The following is a 19,645-nucleotide window of genomic DNA, read 5'->3' as shown; positions in this document are numbered from 1 at the left end:
AGAAAGCACAGTTTCATAACATCAAAGGGTGAGAATTGCTGCTGCGCTGCAGATTTCCCCTGAGGTTTGCAATCACGTTCAGTTAGGTGCTGCCACCTCATGGAGAAATGGTGCTAGCCCATAAATTGCAAATGTGCAAGAAAATGACTTGTAGGCTGCAGTTTATGTGTTCATGTCTTGGCCTTTGTCTCACCTTCCTGTGCAGTGCTGCTGACCTCTGCCTGCTGATCCACAATGAAGCAGCTACACATGCTGCTGATCCATTTCCTGACCATCACTCAGGGGTGAGGAGCCAAAGCTGGAAAACACATGTAGAGGGTTAAGAAAAAATATGAATATTGATATCCACATTGATTTAAAATGCACTTACATGCTCTGCAGCAACATTTACGATCCATTTGCCGATGTCTGGTCTCATTTCTGTTTTTAATCTCTACTTTTATAAGCGGTTGCATGTTCTCCAGCAACCACTGGGGTGAATGGAACGACTCCCAGCTTCAGCCGACAATTCAGAAGCTCATGAAAGGATACAACCGCTACCTCAGACCTAACTTCAACGGTACAAAAGAGAGAAGTAGCTTTCAAGTTGAATTTGTTTGTCAATGCAGTCAGCGTTTGTGTCGTTCCTGATTAAAAGTTGACCTTTTTCTAAAGTTCCCCATGCCTCTGTCTTCTACAGAAGGTCCTGTGGAAATTGGAATGAGCCTTGATATCGCCAGCATTGATGCCATCTCTGAAATCAATATGGTACGCCACTCTTCTTCCCATTTTTGTGTCAGTGGGTGAAGAGGTAATGTGTAATTTAAAAAAATGAATCATCTTTACTTGATCTTTTTAGGACTACACTGCAACCATCTTCCTCCGTCAGCGCTGGCGTGATTCCAGGCTGGTCTTCCCAGGAAACGAGAGCGTGAGCGTGGATGGACGCCTCGTGTCTCTGCTCTGGATCCCTGACACCTTCATCCCAGACTCAAAGCGTTCCTTCCTGCATGACGTCACCGTGGAAAACCGCCTCATACGCATCTTCAGCAATGGAACAGTTCTCTATGCTCTGCGGTACATCTTCTTTTTTTGTAAAGGTTTTGTCTTATTGATTTGACATTTCCTGACATTTGATAGTCTTGTACCGGTCAGAAAACAAGCTTTGCAGAACCTGTTGACCCTGTCTGCGGATGCTGACCTGTTAAAATAGGAAATCTAATGGTGTTGAAAGGAAGGAAACATGTTTTTCTTTTTCATGTTGTTTTTATGATTCCTGTTGCAATCAAGCATAAACTAGCCTCAGGGTTCTACTAAAAAAAAAGCCAACAAAAATCACTTATGTATCATCACTCAGTCATATAACTTTAGGGAATGGCGCTGAATTTTGGTATGTCTCACGCCCTTCAAACACTTTTTTTTCAAACAGATTTTTCAGTGAGTCCTTTACGGCCACAGTAAAAATCTAACCTGACGTCCACTCTGTCTTGTCGCACTGCAACAGAACTTTTGCTCTTTAAGTGAGAGCAGAAAGGGCCATTTTGTGCAGGATGCTCCCTCATTTTGATTCATGAACTGTTTCATGAACTGTCAGATTTTATAGTGGTGGTTAAATATTGCCTGATTCAGGAACCTGTCATTCCTGTAACCCAGTTATACTCATATGATGTAATGTCCACTGTTATTAGTTCTATATCAAGAGAAGATTTTCTGCTCTCACGATTATGCCTGAATTCCAACAAGCTAGCCCCTTATCCATGATTAATGCATCAGATACCGAAATGTAATGTTGACAGTTCAGACAGGAGTCTTTGTTCTTTTCACTGTTGCTCAAAGGAAGGGACTCCTTTGTACTCACTAGTCATTAATCGCCATGCCTCACATTAAAAGTGCAGCAGTCTTTTCACAGGAGTTTTGACAGGTTGCTAATAATCTTGCTATGAATACCCAATAGCATCACAGCTACAATCGCCTGCAACATGGACCTGACCAAGTACCCCATGGACAAACAGGTGTGCACCCTGCAGCTGGAGAGCTGTGAGTACTACCTGTGAGCTCCGTCCAGTGTGTAGATGGACATAAATCATCATCACCACCATGTCATCATCACCATCACCATTTTCATCATCACCAGTGTAGTGAGTATCGAGCTGAACAGGCAGTGTTACTCTGAGCAGGCCGGAGTGACCACAATGTAATGAGAGCGTGTGTGTTGTGTTGTCAGGGGGCTATAACATCCAGGATGTGGTGTTCTACTGGACCAGAGGGAATGATTCGGTGAAGGGCTTGGACACGCTGCGGCTGGCTCAGTACAGTGTAGAGAGCTACTATACATCAGTGTCAGAGGCTGTATATGAAACAGGTACCGTACCTGAGCTCCCACGAGCGTCCTTGCATGTGGAGTTCTGTAATGAAAAATTCTTGCAGAGCAAATGTGTTATGCTGTGCTATTTCGTGTCTTTCCTCAGGACAATACCCCAAGCTGGTGCTGCATTTTTCACTGCGCAGGAATGTGTTGTTCTTCATCTTGGAGACTTATGTTCCCTCCATTCTGCTGGTGGTTCTGTCCTGGATCTCGTTCTGGATCAGCCAGTCCTCTGTGCCGGCTAGAACCTGCATTGGTCAGTAACAGATCTTTTATGTGTTGTGATTTTGGTACATTTGAGTACGTAACATTAATCCTTTCTCCAGAACCTTACTGCAGAAGGCCGATTACATACAGGCTCATAGACATCTTATATTTAATCTTATAAAGTTTGGGAGTGTTTGTAATAAATAAACCATTTTTTTAATAAACATTATAAGAATTGTATATAATGATATGATTTAAAGTGATATTTAAACTAAATATTGTCTTATGCAGCTGAAAAAGTGGATGTATAAGCCAAAAAAACTGCTGTTTTAAAGCTGTAAATGTTACAACTCTGGGAAAGACATTACTGACTCTACTGACTAGATTTTTGACTTTCAAATTGAAGCTCTATCCTGCAATGTGGCATCTGACCTATGAACAAAAAGGATGACTTTGACCTTCCCTACTTATTAACTCCTGCTGTCTTGTGTCAACTGAAGCAGTTGGCTGTAAAGTTGGAGTCAAAGAAAAAGAAGCTCAGTGCACCAAATTCACGTTCAAGCTGTCCTGTCCTTGTGAAAACATAGATACAAGAAGCTTGTGTCGTTAAAATGAAAAAGAAAATAAACCAGAAGACAGAAAAAGATAATTAAAGGCAATGAAAGAAATTGGGGAGATACTGAAGGAGTGGGGCAAGACAAAGACATTTCTACATTTGACTTCATTGCCAGTAAAAGGAATAAAGCTTAATCCCATATAGAGAAAATAACACAACTTCTGATCTGTCCTTCAGGAGTGACAACGGTCTTGACAATGACCACTCTGATGATGGGCGCCCGCACCTCCCTGCCCAATGCCAACTGTTTCATAAAGGCCATAGATGTTTACTTGGGCATCTGCTTCACCTTCATCTTTGGTGCACTGCTGGAGTACGCCTGCGCTCATTTTTACACCATGCAGCACCAGACCATAGAGGATTTACAAAGGGTGAGCAACATGCCTGCACTTGCACTGCAAAATCTATACATCTACAAGACTAGTGTCCATGTAAACAGTCCTCTGCTGAGTGCAAATCAGAAATGCAAATGAAGGAGCTAAATATTACGTGTTGAGGCTAAATGCCTGCAAGGTGTTTGCTCCATGCATCAGAGGACTTACACAGGGTCAGGGACGTGTTCGCACTCGCACTGAAAAATTCACATGTTAGATACTTAAGATATTGCAAGCACAGATCCCTCGTTTTATCTATTTATCTGTCTATCAATCAGGAGCTTCTGAGGGAGTTCAGCGAGTCTAATGGAAACGGCTCAATCCCCATTGTCAGCTCCACCCAACCAAAGCAGTCTGCGGAGGTCGACTCCACCGCAGACGAGGCCGCGGAGCAGTCGGTCGACAGTGACCCCAAGATCCACGCCGGATCCAAAGAGAAGGTTCAGAGTCAGGGCTGCGGTTTGTCCTCAGTGAAGAAAGCATCACGTAGGGCGGCATCCGTCTTCGTTGTGGAAAATCCACACAACATTGACCGTCACGCTCGCACCGTTTTCCCCACGGCATTCCTCTTTGTCAATATCTTATATTGGCTTTACTATCTCATTGTCTGAGCGCCGGTTCCAAGCTGTGGAATAGGTCATTTCACCATCCTGAAGCTGCTCTACCTCCTCATTTGAGACCCTAGACCAGTTGCGACTGCCTGGATCTGAACTGATCTGACACAACCTTTTGTACCACGAATTTAAAATCTTTTTAGGGCTACAAATTGGTGAAAAGAAGTGGGTCGAGACTGCAAACCAGAGATTCTTCTTTGTATCACGCTTTGTATTAAAAGCTATTGTGTTAATCATTATGTACGAATGGATGGCTCCCAAAATATAAGCATGTAAGAGTGGTGATAAATCGCCTCTATTATCTACTGACAAGTCCATAGATCAAGTGAGGATAAGTTAAGTAGTTGCAAACAGTAGCCTGCCTGAGCTGCACCACATTAAGCTGTGCTGCATTGAATTGCCTTCATTAAGTGACTGATGTAGACGTGTTTGATTTTCTTGTTTTGGCTGTAATACGATGTTTGTACGAGACTGTATACTGCATATCTACTTCACAGCATAATGTGAAATTAAAGGAATACATCAGTGACTGGGACGTGTTGGTGCATTTCAATGAGGAAGTAATTAAACTAAGAAACGATTATAAATTGATTTTCTGGAAAATAAGATGCAAATTTATTATTCCCTTATCCAGGTAGGAGAACAGTAAAGTGCAAAAGTTGACCACAGGTTCGGCAGAGAAGGTGTTAAAACGAAATACGGAGCACCACTTTGTTAGTAACTCAATTATCTATAACAGGGGTATTAAACTGTGCTTGATTGTGTGTCAAAGAGTGTCAAGTGAATGTAGGGTTCTGTTGACGGTTCTGCTTAATCGAGCAGATTTAACTTGACATTAGAAGTCAGAAAAGGTAAACAATTATCCTCCATGGCACATAGCCAAAAATTCATGTCAGGTACAGGAATGTGCTAAAGTTTTAGGCACTTAAGGTATTCAGATAGTTATCCAACATGTTATACAATCAGTGTGGCACATAATTAGCCCTTAACACAGCCAGAAGAAAGATTCCTGGAAGAGAAGGTATGATCTCCACGTCAAGGAGCCAATCTTGGATTATGTAAAGTGGCAGAAGCAACCGATCATGACTGAAACAACATACCTGCCAAGTAAACTCTTGTTTGTCTGTGCTTAGCAGATAAACTGAAGCCATTCATGGCATCGCTCAACATTTTAGTGCCTAGAACCTTTGCACAGGGCTGCACGTCTCATGTAACGATGATGAGGAATGGGACGTTGGACAGTATAAAAAGTAGAAAACATACAAAACAGTAGTCGTGGCTCACTATGTACAGGCAGAACAAAGACATCGTCATCATAAAAGGCACATCATGGCATAAAAACTGCCTCTCATCCTCTAATCTCCCAACACATCACATTACTTAGGTTGTCTTTTCCCACATTGTCTAAACATTTCAGGCGCCAACACAATCTGTGCTTTTCAACACTACATTTTTTGCACTCATTGTGCTGCCAATACACTTTTCTTAAGTCTTACTTGTATAAACGTTGCATACTTGCTGTCCCCCCCCCCACACACACACATTTTAAACTGTGTCTCCCAAAGACAGTGAAAATATTTCGATGCAGAGAGCGTACAGTCGCTGCAATCAGACTACTCCTTTAAGGGAGTAGGAAGAGTAACTATTCAGTATGATGTACTTCCACCTAGTGGCTGATTTCTTTCATTACACCTTCTATATTTCCTCCGTAATCCAAAATGAAACAGGTCTGGGATTTTTGGGGATGTAGACTGAAGATTATCCTTAGTGGGAGAGAATGTGGGGAAAAAAAAGTCACCCCCCGACGTCAATTTAATCTGAAGTCCTTTGCATGAAACTCCTCTTCTTAGGTCGCTTTCTTTGACTCCCATTCCTGCAGAAACAGATGATTCAGTTAAAATGGATTTCAAATAATTGCACAGAAATAAATGTGCAAGAACAGGAAAAAAAACATCCAAAGCACATATTTGCAGATAGATTAGATCTCACGAGTCTTTTCCACCTCAATATAATTCAGCAAAATGGCAGCAATATTGTTAAAACTGAACATCCCGATCCATCCATCCATTATCTATACACCGCTTTAATCCTCACTAGGGTCATGAGGGGCTGGAGTCTATCCCAGCCGACTTAGAGCGAAGGCAGGGGACACCCTGGACAGGTCGCCAGTGAACATCCCGATATATTACTAAAAATATTCTTATAATTGGACACTAGAAAATTACAAGTTTGAATATTAACTCAGAATATTATCTAGGTACACATTGTTTCAGTATTTTATGACTGTTTTGATAAAATATAACAGAAAAGGTTAAACAATACATGGCTACATCTATTAGGACAGGGTTGAATAGCTGCATGGCACTGCAATATAATGTTAATAACACAAACATTATCAAATTAGTTCAGCAATCATGAGATTAGTCAATAATTGAAGCACAAACACATCCATAAACTGTTTTTATAACTTCTTCTCACTCAAATTCCTCAAAATGCACTCGCAAATTCCTGCACTTCATTTTAAACATCTAAAGTGACTGCTCCGCCGTGCAAACACTGTCTCTTTATGCGTCGGCTGTGAAAACCCATTAGATGATGGTACATGCTGCTGCGATTCGATTAGCTCTCCGTGGAGACTGACAGAGAAATCTTTCCTCAGTGACAGCCAGAGGAATTGTTCAGGAAGTGGCTGTGCGATGGGGCGATAAATTTGAGCACCGTTACCTTCGCTTTCTGCATGACAGTTCCAGTAGAAGAGGCATAAACAGATGGAGGTCTCCTTCGCATCTCCGTGGCGCAGTTTACTGGTAAAGAATCACTGTAGATGTTCTGGATCTTTTTGCCGGATGCCTGCAGAAAAAGAAAAAGTAAAGGAGTTAATCTCAAATGTGCATTCAGACAGATGTGCTTTTTTACAAATAAAGCAGCTAATATACCTTAACAGGGGGTTTACCCTCCACCGGTGCACCCAGCGCTCCTCCTGCAAGGCTCTTCTTCAGGTTTTCTTTGACCTGAGTCAGTCGGAGCTCCAGGTCGACCCGCTCTGACTCTTTAGCTCGACAGGCTTCCTCCAGCTGGGCCACTCGCTTGTTCAGGAAAAGCTTCCTCCTATCTGCTCCACAGAAACATTACGGCACAAGATTAAAACCACACATTTATACTCTAATGTCTCAACATTTAGGTCGGCTTTCAAATTTAAAGAATTATGCGATTACTGATTCTGATCTCTGACTTTGTACTTGTATTTCACAACATGCAGAAAGGTAGTTTATAAAATAGTAAACTTTATTCACCCACAGTCAGTTATAAACAATAGATACTTCTATGAATACATCTATGATTCTACAGTTATGCATGCTTTCTCTGCTACTGTTCACTGTGTGGAACTAGAGGAAATTAGATAATTAGACATTTTCATAACCATGCTGTTGGTTTTAATAATAACAGTTTTCTTTATCCCTATGGGAGAATTCTCTTCACATATGGCCCCTCTAATAATGGAGGTCTAGGGTTGGCTAAAGAGCAATGACATATACACACAATATGCAAGTTGTTTTACAAGTTTGCAGACAAATATCGAACTATCTGGCTGCAAAAATCTGACTTAATGACTAATATCTTCTCTTGCTCTGCGTTTGTGCTTCAGAAAATGTTATGCCCCTATTTGTCACTTTATTTTCAAGGGGATTAGTAATAGGGGACACACAATCGATGCATGTTCAAGTCGTGTTGTTCAATTTCAGCAACTCATTTTCCTGATTTATGTAGTGGAGTCCGGCAATTACCAGGAATGATTTGTGTCGCTTTTCATCGTCTTACCAGAGGCTGTCTTCAGCTCTTCCTTCAGCTCCCTCTTCTCCTGTCGAAGGGTCACTAGTGCATTCCGTATCCCATCCCTCTCTCTCTCCAGCTCCTCTTGTTCATTGAGGTAACGCTTGGCATCTTCCTCTGCTCGCGTTTTCCCATACCTTCCGTACTGGTTGGCATCTGGGCGGGAGCAAAGGTGAAAGATCAGACGTGCAGGGGTTGTGGGAAGAAGACAAAAACCTCTCACGGCAATCCGTCTACCTGCCTGTCGAGTTAAATCTACGCTCTCCGTGTGAAGAGAACAATGCTGCCTCTGCAAGTCACATGAAAGCCTGGCATGCCAATTTGACCTTTTTTCATAATTCACACAAAGTACTTTCGGGTGCAGTGATGCACAAATACAAGATAAACACACACACTCCTGCAGACTGAGGGGTCAGGAGGTGAGACAGCGAATCTAATGCAAGTGTCCAATAAATCTCAGGTTACATCCTGAAGCTCTCAGCCCTGGAAAGCGTTGCCTCTTTGATGTATCACAATGTGACAGCCAAGGCCACAGTGCAGCAATAGCATTAACAAGAACTCTGCGCTAGAAAAACACACTGATATCACTTTCTAAAACCCAGGACACTCATCTTCTCTGCTTGTACGGCAGAGACTGAATGACACAACGGAGCAAATGGGAGAGGCGAGGGGAGAGGGCGAAGATTATGGACGGAAAGTGAGAAGATGAGGAAAAGAAGAAAGCGCCAGATGAAAAGCTCAAATTTCTGTCAGTGAACTGGTCCACTGTTGAGAGGAGTGACTGTAACAGCACTAGAGAATTGGAATCTATGACTCCCGAGTGAAGCACAATAGGAGAGATCATCTGTTTTACTTGTTGTTTTCCCCAACAGTACCTTGCTGCCCTTCTTCTTTATTCTTTTCATGTTCTTTTGAGTGGCACAAATGTAAAAGCTTGGATTGTTATAAAGCTGGAGAAACACTCTATTATACAAACTTGTAATAACAAAGGAGTTCCACAGGGATCAATTTTGGGCCATCTTCTCTTTACAAGCTACAACAATAACCCAAGCCTAAGGCCTAAGCCTTCGTAACTGTCCATCTGTTGGTTGATGAGGTTTTATTTGCAAATGGTAACACAATTGGCATTTATTTGTTTACAAAGCACCTTCCAACTATATAATTGACTTCAAAGACATGGAGAAAATTAAGCTTTTTACACCATGGTTGAGCATTTCCACCTTGCAGTGTACTGATGAAAATCTCAAAAAACAGATTCAGATTTTTATTGTTTCATATGTAACAAACCTAAGGGATCAATCCTGTCAACTTGTTGGGTGACACTTTCTGTATCATTCTTCTTCTTTAGAATCGGTTTCTGGTTCAGTGTATATGGCTGAATGACACTAATATTCCAACTTGTACTGCTAATAAAGACTTTAAATGTATCCAGAAATGGAGTGGTTTCAATAAAACAGCTTAAATAAAATGTGTTTCTTTAAAAATGGCAGAAAACAATCGGCTCAGCTGAGAGACACTTCACTCACAATACTATTAATTTCATCACAGGTGATAGCCAGCAATGCATTCTTGATAAACTGTAAACTCTATCCCAAAGACAGACAAGACAAAAAGAGACACGCTGCTTCCTTTTTATTTGCTAAGCATTGATTCAAAAGCTAGGTGCATATTTCAGTAACTTTGAAACTGAATTCTGTACAGCAGACATACGCATGGTTCAGTCTGCTTTCAGACAATCATAGAATTCAGACCACCCAAAGAAAATCCGTTTATAGCTTCTGCACACCGAGTAATCTTCAGGATTCTCTTGGAGTTAAAAGAGTCATAGTTCATCTCTATCATTATTACACAAACATCAGTTGAACGTGAATGTTTTAATTGTTAACTCAGCGAGAAAGCTTGAACACTAAGTGGCTTTCCACCATATAATTAAAGGTTTCAATATTTCTGTCAAGATAGTTTGCGGGCTCAGTACCACCGGAGCTACTGCAGTGCTGCTTTAAAAAAAAAAAACCCAACTGAACACACTTACTTGAGCCTGTTCGCTTGAGGGAGACTAATGGCTTGGTTCTGTCAGAGTCGCTGCTTGAGAAACTTGAGCGTCGCTTCCCTTGATTCCCAGACTGCTGCCTGCGGTTCTCCCCTGACTGGGTGGAGCAGAGAGGAGGTGGGAGGACATGACAGATGTGGGACGATGAGGGCAGAGGGTTAAAAAAAAAAAGAAGAAGAAGAAGAGAAAGTGTGCATATTTGGCTAAGCAACAAACTAATCTTATTTTAATGATTTGAGGTGTGTGTGTTTCTGGCTGTAGGTGGGGAGAGATGTGTTTAAGTGCACGTCAGCCGGGTTTTAAAAAAAAGGGGTTTACAGGCTGTAAAACTGCTCTGACCTTTTGCCTTCGTGACATCAGTCTGATTGCTTTTTCTTTTTTTTCCCCCCTCTCCCATGCCCACACCCTGCTCTTTCTGTTTCTGACAAAAAGCCATCATTGACAGGCGTGTAACAGAGAACTGTCTGTTTATTCGGGTGACTGATATGGGGTGTCGCTTTCAGACAGTCCACAACAGCTGCACACACACGGTTTCTAATCTCGTCACATCAAAGTGAAGCGTAGGGTTTGACTGAACTCGAAAAATGCATGTGCGCATCCGTGCACGTGTACCTGTATGTCCTCGTTAGGAACCTCGTCGTACGTTCTGGAATCCGTGGAGGTGCTGCTGGAGGACGTAGCCCACCTAGGATCAGAGAGAAAGGAGAAATGATGTCGACATGAGGGTCAAAACATCACCGCTCTGGTCTGTGGCCTCGCTCTGACCTTTGTCTAAATACCCCCAACACCTCCCCCTCTCCGTCCGTCTCACTCACAGGAAGGAATGTCTCGCAGCATCCCGAATGTTAGCGATGGTTTCCACGTCAACATAGTCGTAATGGAGCGACTCCGGGTCTGTCGCAGAGCCGGTTTCTGCCAAGATGACACCGAGCCACCGTCCGAGCTCCTCGGAGCTGCTCGCCTAACACGATGAAAACCAAAAAGACAACCGGACAGATCAGATTTGTAATGTAATTGCTAAATTCTCAGCAATTCGAACCATATGAGTTGATTTCTTTCTCGGGGCAGTGGAGCAAGGTCTAGCACAAAACTTTCAGATTATAGGTTAAATATTCTCTCTTCTTTCAACTTTGTTTTGGTCTCCACCCACTCCTGAGAGAAACATCTGGCTCATTAGGTGCTCTGGATTCGGTTTATCGGAGCTTTTTAACTGAAAACAGCTGCCTGGTGTGGACCGAGATAAGGCTGACGAGAGCGAATCAAAACCTGAACAAAACAATAAGCCAAAAGTTTCTAAAATGAGGTGAACAGCAGAGTCAGGTGATAACTCTCTGTACGCTTGTTCTTAGAAATAGCTCTTATTCACATGACATTTAATGAGCAGTGCAGCTTCAAAATGAGCAAATGAACGGCTGTCTACCTCCAGAGCAGCCACCTCTGTGCTGTTCCGAAGGACGCGGAAGGCAAAGGGGTGTTTGGGTCCGAGCCCAGGAACGACTTCGCAGCCGTGGAGAGGAAGGGAAGGCAGGGAGGCCCGAGGGTCTCCTTTGTCGTGGTAGAAGTGCAGGGAGCCTCTGCACACACAGCACCACTGTTCCCGCCACACCTGGTTCACCAGCACCGACAGGTACCCTGCACGTCGAGAAGGGAAATGGAAAATGATGTGTCTGCAAACTGGAAGAGCTGAAGAGGGACAGTGAAGCAGGGTCTGACCTTGTCGGGGGTCGCTGTAGGACGTTCGGGGATCGCCGGGTCGAGGGGGCTTCTTCTTGGAGAAGCTGATGATGCGTGTGATCTTACGGCCTGCAGCTAAAGCGCCACGTTTCACCTTACCTGCATCAAAAATTAAAGAATTAATCAAGTGTTTTTTTGTCCAGATTCACTGTCATAGTGTCATGTGGGAACTTCAATTCAACTAAAATCTGTAACAAATGTGATACAGTAAGTTTCATTGAACCATGGGCCGGTTAAACCGAAAACATTTTGCTGAAAAACAGAAACTGCAGCTGTATTTGAGCAATCTGTAGGTTGTTTCAGCTTAAGGTCTGTCTTCTGGTTTTAATCTAAATAGATTTTGTCCCACGCATGATGAAAAAATTGAATCTTTCCCATCCCCATCATCCATCTTACATGGATGGTTGAGATCGCAGACAGACAAATGACAACTGCGCAAACTCCATCCACTGATGAAAACCCTCAAAGAGTTGAAAAAATAAAAAAAAAACTAAGATAGAAACAGACCCTGAGAGTTAATATTTCTTCGTCAAACAGCTGCCGTACTGTTTCGAGGCTGCGTGTTCCTCCGTCTTACCGTTCTCTCTGCAGTTCTCTCCAGCTGACACACCCACACTGTCTGAATCTGATGTGTTCCTTTCTGCAGATAACCTCTGCGGAGGAAGCACACAAACACAGGTTTACAAGCCAAATCCTACACTGGGTCTCTTTGTTTGCCAGATTCAAATTAGAAGGAAGCCTGTCTGCACTTGTCTCTGACTAATAAAGTGCGGAACAGCTACACTTTAAACTACTGTACTCTCTTTGGTTTGTGCTTTCGTGTCAGAGCCTTTTCCAGTTTACGTTCACACACATTGGTAACCCTTAAAATCGGATGCGTTCCAACGCTGACTCACTGCCACCCCTATCATTGGTGGCTTTACACCTAATTACACTACATTTCTCCTCTTTGTTCTGCGAGCCAAATACAGGTATCGTGGTTCAGTGCGTTGAGCCAAACAATTGTTTAGGAAAATTGATGGTGACAGCACAATTGCTGCTTACCGCCGACTTTTCCTCACCTCAGCTGTGGCGTTGAATTGTGTCTTAAAGATAAAAACAACACGTACAATCTCACATAAACATCCTCTCCTCTACATTTACCTTGTCAAGTTCATTTTTTCTTGGAATGACAGGAGATGCAGATTCCTCAGGCCCTGCGCTCTGACCGCTGACCTCTCTAACAACCTGTGGAGATATTTTACAGATGTTATTCTGGATTGTACAGTAAATTGTCCTTCCTTTGCTGCTGTCAAACCCACTTTCAGTGGTGACTGATGGCTCTCTTCCCAGTCTGCATTCCTAAGGAACATATAGTACTCTGCATACACTCTGCATCCACGCTGCAGCATGCTAAATTTACCTTCAGCCATCTGTGAGCCTGCTCCTTGCTTTGCACGGCCAGAACCAGTGCATCTCCATTGGGTAGAGTGAAGCGAAGCTCGTGGTGCTTTCTCTTGCTGTCTTTGGGAGCGTAGACTACAGTGCATTGGGGCAGCAGCAGGTCCACGTAGGGGCATGTGTCCTTTGAACTCTTATAGCACTGCAAAAGGGAGGACATATTGTGTAGGTTAAAGGAGAGAAACAAAGAAGGAGACAGTGTCCTTTAATCCTCTGAAACCCAAAATCTGTGTGTGGGTTTGTAAGGTACACAATTTTTAAATTAAAAATCGCCAAAATTACACCATTTATCAGACAAAGAAAAGGTATAAACAGGGAGTATTGTCAGATTTTTGTACTTTTTAAAAGTCCTTAAATGAATCATTTGGGATGTTCTGTCAGGAAACTGAACCACAATCTAAGTCTGAAACCGTAATATTTCATCAGAATGACTTTATTTTACAGGTCTCATTTTGAAAAAAAAAAATCTCCAAAACCATCTGCTCAATCAGATTAATTAAAAACAATTAATAAATAAATACATTCTGTGCTTCTTGATGCACCTGTGAAGCTATGAATGACTCTGCTGTGAAAAAACATGTGATTTTTAGGCTGAACTGCAGGCTGTGTTCAGCCAAAGCAGACAGGAGACAGGTATGGAAACAAACTAAAAGGTAAATAGCACAATATCTATAGTGTGTAGTCAGAATTTTTCTCTGTATTGGTATCACATGTGGGCAGTTAGAAAAAAGGTGTTCATGTTATTTCCTTTTTTTTTTTTAAATAAGTAGATATTGAGAGAAGTTCCACTTGTTTCTTTGTTGATGACTTATGGATTTTATGTTCATAAAGTGCACAAAAGACTTTTTTTTTTTAGCACTCTATACATCTAACCATGCTGTTTCCATAGAGGTGCAGGACTTTATAGTGCAATGAAATATGACCCCATGGCGAGTAAAAACGTGACAGGAGCAAAGAAACACCCAGAAACTGCAGACAGTGAACTTCTCACCTGCAGCCTGTTCTCCCGTATGACAGTGAGCTGCTTGGCCCACTGGCCGAAGCGCTTCTTCCGCAGCAGGAAGGCACAGATGCGACAGTCTCTGGCAGGAGGCATGGAGCTCTCATCCGAGGGCCACTGATGAGTGAGTCTGACGCCGGGGCTCCTCTCCTCCTCGTCCTCCTCGTAGGACTCATACGAGCTGCTCAGAGCATCGGAGTCGTTGTCTGAGGGAGCGACAACAGAGAAGGTGAGGTACGGTTCGTGTAGAAGAAAAGGCAGCGTTCATCCTGTAATGTGTTGTTGGTGCGGCTTACAGGAGTTTTTGCGGTGCGAGTTTATGCAGGTGGTCGGGTAGGGATTTTCAGTGTCTTCATATCCATCTTCTATAGAGTTAGGAGGGCTGGGCCTGACTGGAAACAGATGAAAACAAGAACTAATTCGACCTTATGCTCCATCATTTACTTTGATGTAACTTTGTAATTAAGTTTGGAGTGAAGTACGACTGAGTTTGTATCATTTAAAGCCTGAGCACAAGCTTTTTTACAGGATTGACACGAAGGTGACTGAGTTCAGCTGAGGCGGGAGCATGCTGACCTCGTGTGATTATGTACTCGGGCATCTTTCCAGGACTGAGGGGCACTGCCTCCTCATAGTACTCCTCGGGAGGAGGCGTTGTGGGCAGAGGGGGAGGAGAGTCAGCGGAGTGTGGGGCGAGGGAGTCTGCACAGCTCTGCTAAGGGAGACACATAAACACAAACATAACTCTCAAATAACCACACTTTTTTTTTTTAAAAGCCAAAGAGCTGCATAATCAAAGAGATACATAAACCTCTGAATGATTTCCATAAATTAGACACATGGGCTCTGGGTGGATCCCTAAATCTTCTAACAGCTTGCAGATTGATGAGCATGTGAGCAAAGGGAAAACCCCCACACTATGGAATACAATCTCTCTGTTTTTCATCACTTTTTCTCCACAAGCCCATTAGAAGGAGGTGCAATAATCATTTGAAAAGTTGGATTGGGTCAGTGAGTGCTGAAAAGACAGAACAACACACAGCCCACACACACACACTCTGTGTCATTTTACCTTCAGGATATAAAGCATTCATACATAAATGATACTCATGAAAAAGGATTTTACTCTGTGTTTTCCACTTGCCTGTTTTAAAGTGTCCGTTTGTGTGTTTTTATCTTCTTTCAGATCTTCTGTAACATCCTTTAGATCTCCAAGCTCACAGTCTATAAAAAAAACAGTAAGCAACACATTAAACTCCCACTTTGCACACATTAAAAACATATTTGCTTCTCTCATATACAGATATGTGCACGTTGTACATCACCCACCAAATGTCTCAAAGAGCGACTCAACGAAGCTCGTGCCGTTTCTGTACACTGATGAGTTCATGTAGATGTAGTCTGTTCCTGACACTGGGGGAGAGGAGGAAAGAAAACACAGACATTTAGAGCAGCCTCATATCGAAATAAGTGAAAAGATGAAGACAATTCAGTTAAAATCTTTTTCTTTTTAAATTTCAAACCATACAAATCTTTAAACAAATACATGCTGTTTCTCCTAAGCCACAAAATACACCAAATTTAGTGCATTCTGCCTGCTTTCAGGCAGAAAATACTCACTTTTGAGAGTCTGATGCAATAAAGATCTACTTGATAATTAAAATTTCCTGTGAAAATGTTTGAACTAGGGCTTCAACTGATGACTATTTCTATTCTTGATTAACTAGTTGATTCATTTCATGATTAACTAATTAGTTGTTTGGTCTATAAAACATCCAAACTTTAATAAATAGGAAAATTATTAGTGACAGAATTAGTGATGGAAAAAAACAGAAAAAAAACTCTAATTAAATAAGCTGAGATCACATAATTTAGACTTCTTTTGTCCTAAAAAAACCCCAATTAAAACTAGTTAGTCAATTATCAAAACAGGATGTGATTAATGTAATAGTTGACAGCAAATCCATTCATTGGTTGACTGCTGCAGCTCTAGTTTGAACGTCTCACGGATGGATTGAGTCACTTGGTCCGTCTCTACTCTCTGACCTGCTGGCTGTATCTGCTGCAGGAGGTTCCACACGGACGTCTTCTTCTCCTGGGTGGAGGAGCTGAGGTTCTCCTGGTCCAGCATCTTCAGCAGCGTGCCCAGCTCACTCACCAACACCTCCATGGCTGCACAAGGGAGGGAGAAGGCGAAAAGGTCAGAAGGCGGTGGGGACACGGGTTCAGCGTGTTAGCAGAGAGGGCAGAGGTCACGCCGACAAATCTAAACAAACCCCAGGTGTCCGTCCACAAGCCTGTTTCTGCTTTGCTTCTCCTGTGTCCTCCTTTCATTTTCTGTTACTTTGCTTCACAGTTTGTCAGCGTCAATCTGCCGCCTCAGCCTCCCTTCCTGTCCTCCGCTGTCTAAACCAGACTAAACAATGATAAAGAGGCTTCGGTGACAGGAAACACATCTGCTAATTGCTCATTAACCCAAAAAGTAAGTGGATCCGAAGTCGCCAAAAATAGCAACACTTAAACCGCGTAGGAACACAACTTCCTGAATAAAGACAGATACTGCTCTTAAAAGCTGCTGGCTCACGGACAGATGGGCACAAAAACAAATTTCAATCAACTGTCTGTCTCAGCCCTACGAGGGTAAAATAACTGTGCTGCAAGGACTGTAAAGGATTTTGGCAGAAATATGCTTTTTTTTTTTCCTCCTGCCCCGTGAGCCTCTAAAAAGGACACGCGGGTACAGCTAATGGTATGGTTTGGTATGAGGTTCTGACAAGGACCACTTTACAGAGCCCAGAACGAGCCAAATGCACCGGCAAGAGAGAGTCGTTCACCGGGATCTGATCTTTATCTCGCAGATTGAAGTCATGCTCTCACAAAAAAAAAAACACAAGCTGGCTCAGACGGGCTTTCAAAGGGTTCTGCAGGTGCTGGAAGATTATAGGAATATATGATTCACATCATATGTTGATCTGAGAGGTGGGACCGCTCCGCTCCCTGTTTTCACAACAAAACTTCACTCCCCTCGACCGCTGGACGCCCCGAGAAAAGCTTTGCAACCTGATGTTCCCGCTTTATCTTATCTAAAACCACAGGCAAGTGCCGCCAAGCAACCTCGTCGTCCTCGGCTATTTTCCCCAACATCTTTTGTTTTTTTCCCCCTCTTTGCATCCTAACACACATTTCTCTAATCCGCGAAACCTGACGACAGGCTGAGTCACTGCTGGCTCACTTGTCTGCCTCCCCTCCCACCACCCCTACTCCACACTCACTCCATCTCTTCCTCTCGCTCCCCCCTCTTGCCCCATTTTCACAGTCCAGCCGCCTTTAGACCTACTGAACCATGCATCTTGCTGAGGTCAGGCACGGGACAAGCCGCTGAGCCAGAAACCTCTTTGTTCTGTGGGCGGTCATACGGCAACGAGACCTTGTTGCGCTGAACCCATGCAGACATATAGAAAAACCTGCAACACACAGGCAGGCTTATGTATTTAGTGAGGTGTGTCAGCAGAGAATGTCAGACACTAGAAAAAGGCCCTGGAGCCGCTTCGTATGTTTGCAGGGTTAAAGAGCTTACTAAGGAATTCAGGCAAAATGCTAGATTCCAACACCAGCATGGGATGACAAGGAGATAAACTGGAAGATGTATCTATTGTTTGTCAGTGACGTATGTTTTACATTTTCAAGCTCCCACTCCTTGAAGACAGACATACTTTCCTGAGGTGGGTCTTCCTATGGGTCCAACAATGCCCTGCCAAGGCTACAGTCAACCAGAGGTGTGTGTTCGCCTGTGTCTTCTTTACTAGTGCGGTTTCCTTCCATTGTTATAATAGCGTGCTCTCAATCCGAGAAGTGGGCATGAGGAATTAATTCCCGGGATCTGGAATGTCTCCTCATTAAGATCCGATTCACCCAGGGGAACTAAGGAAGTGGAGTTCGCAGGAGGAGAGGAAACTCATGAGAGTGGGACGTCTTGGCCTGGTAAGAAATGTTGTCTCCCTGCCAGAGGTTCCAGCTGTTTAGATTCTGGCTCTGGCGTACCACTGGGCTTCCCCTAACAAAGCGTAAGACAAAACCTCATCCACAGCGTGACTCATGCGCTGCAGAGAGAAATTGAAATTTACACCACTCAGCACTAAATCAAATTTAACCCAGAAATCAAGGTTTCAAAGCAAACGGGATGCTCATGAAGCTATTTCGCAATTTCCTTTGGACCGGTGCTATGATGAAAAAAAGAAGCTGATTATCCTATTTACAGTGTTGTTCTGCTTGTGCCAAAGAAAGAAAAAAAAAAGTAGCGAGGAAATACTTCGTAGTATTTGGCAAGTGAGGCGCATTAGACCACCCTTAAGTCTCCAGTCATGCCTTCATAATCAACACCACACTACTCACATGAGTTCTCGCACATCAAAAACAAGGCACGATCCTTTAAATCTACGCCGCAACTGTTCATGTGTGTGTTTGTGCATGGCATGCGTCTTTGATGTCTTCAGATAAAACTGTTTTTTTTTTAGCTTAGCACCTGAGGGGAACTGCACACAAGAGTGTTACATGAAAACAAGTTGGATGCGGTTCAAATTAAGTGAAGTTGGAGTATTTGCAGCAACAGGAAGAGCAAACCAGTGACTTTATTCTAAGCTTTGATTACTTTTGGCTCTAGGATACATCCCATTTATAATATAAAATAAAAATCACAGACATTGGAGCAGGAATGTGTAAAGCTTTTCAAAGTCTGAGACACACTCAAACATTTACCTCCTCACACTTGCCTGACAATTGCTGTTAAACACCAGACACATTCCTCACCTTGTTAAAAGTGCAAGACTCTGCATAGCGCCTTTGTGTGTGCATGTGTACCCTTTCGGCAGGCAGAGAGAATAGTTTGTTTAACACTGCAGACGCAGGCCTTTAACAGAAGCTCACATTTGCAGACTCTGTACAAGCTGTGAGGCGTAGAGGGCAGGAGGAGGTGAGGGTGGAGGGGGGTGAATAATGTCAGCGAGTTGAACACCTGTGCTAACACGTCCAACAAACGCTGATCTGAAGAATAATACGACCTCGATTGGGTGCACAGATTTTTTCTTTCTGCTCCCTCCTTACACCTCCTTCATGCTGAGCTTACATTTCTGAGCACACAAATTACTTCAGCGTATGTCGAAAGTGACAAAATTCAGCCGTTCAGCAGCAACTTGTGTTTCACAACATCATTGCAGACAGACATTCCAGCCAATCACACAAGAATTTGCAACCCACAACGGGCCTTTAGAGATTTAAAAAATGACAATGTTTCACTATAACGTCTGGGTGGCAAACGGTTGCTTTCTCAACAATTCAACATTACAGCCTTTTCCTCGGTGTCTCAGCCAGCTGGCATGATGCTGAAGGCATGAAGTAAACATCACCTGATCTCTATTGTGCTGCGAAAGCAAGACACC

General features: G+C 43.0%; 2 protein-coding genes across 5 annotated transcripts in view; one reads left to right on the top strand and one right to left on the bottom strand.

Moving 5' to 3' along the window:
* The first annotated feature begins 249 nt into the window (after positions 1-249).
* On the top strand, positions 250-4,152 carry gabrp (gamma-aminobutyric acid type A receptor subunit pi). Its single transcript, XM_008279599.1, has 9 exons — positions 250-284; positions 447-559; positions 680-747; positions 839-1,056; positions 1,934-2,016; positions 2,204-2,341; positions 2,448-2,600; positions 3,345-3,538; positions 3,820-4,152. The coding sequence occupies exons 1-9, from the start codon at positions 250-252 to the stop codon at positions 4,150-4,152; spliced, it is 1,335 nt and encodes a 444-aa protein (XP_008277821.1).
* Positions 4,153-4,746: 594 nt separating this feature from the next.
* Positions 4,747-19,645, bottom strand: part of afap1l1a (actin filament associated protein 1-like 1a) — a 32,232-nt gene continuing 17,333 nt past the window's right edge. For 2 of the 4 annotated variants that reach the window (XM_008279585.1, XM_008279587.1), the window contains 18 exons: positions 16,257-16,382; positions 15,540-15,623; positions 15,355-15,434; positions 14,787-14,925; positions 14,507-14,602; positions 14,202-14,416; positions 13,173-13,352; positions 12,914-12,997; positions 12,348-12,423; positions 11,750-11,869; positions 11,457-11,668; positions 10,852-10,997; positions 10,649-10,721; positions 10,019-10,133; positions 7,975-8,142; positions 7,092-7,267; positions 6,880-7,005; positions 4,747-6,028 (listed from right to left, as the gene is read on the bottom strand). In XM_008279585.1, the coding sequence (XP_008277807.1) occupies positions 6,002-6,028; positions 6,880-7,005; positions 7,092-7,267; positions 7,975-8,142; positions 10,019-10,133; positions 10,649-10,721; positions 10,852-10,997; positions 11,457-11,668; positions 11,750-11,869; positions 12,348-12,423; positions 12,914-12,997; positions 13,173-13,352; positions 14,202-14,416; positions 14,507-14,602; positions 14,787-14,925; positions 15,355-15,434; positions 15,540-15,623; positions 16,257-16,382 (2,243 nt within the window). In that variant the 3' untranslated portion in view covers positions 4,747-6,001. The remainder of the gene's footprint in view (positions 6,029-6,879; positions 7,006-7,091; positions 7,268-7,974; positions 8,143-10,018; positions 10,134-10,648; positions 10,722-10,851; positions 10,998-11,456; positions 11,669-11,749; positions 11,870-12,347; positions 12,424-12,913; positions 12,998-13,172; positions 13,353-14,201; positions 14,417-14,506; positions 14,603-14,786; positions 14,926-15,354; positions 15,435-15,539; positions 15,624-16,256; positions 16,383-19,645) is intronic. The other 2 variants (XM_008279586.1, XM_008279588.1) reach the window with 1 other exon arrangement.

This window comes from Stegastes partitus, unplaced genomic scaffold (assembly GCF_000690725.1).
Source record: "Stegastes partitus isolate 25-593 unplaced genomic scaffold, Stegastes_partitus-1.0.2 Scaffold164, whole genome shotgun sequence".
NCBI classification, from domain to species: Eukaryota; Metazoa; Chordata; class Actinopteri; family Pomacentridae; genus Stegastes; species Stegastes partitus.
Note: the sequence above shows the minus strand (reverse complement) of the source record. Positions and strands in the feature narration are given on the sequence as shown.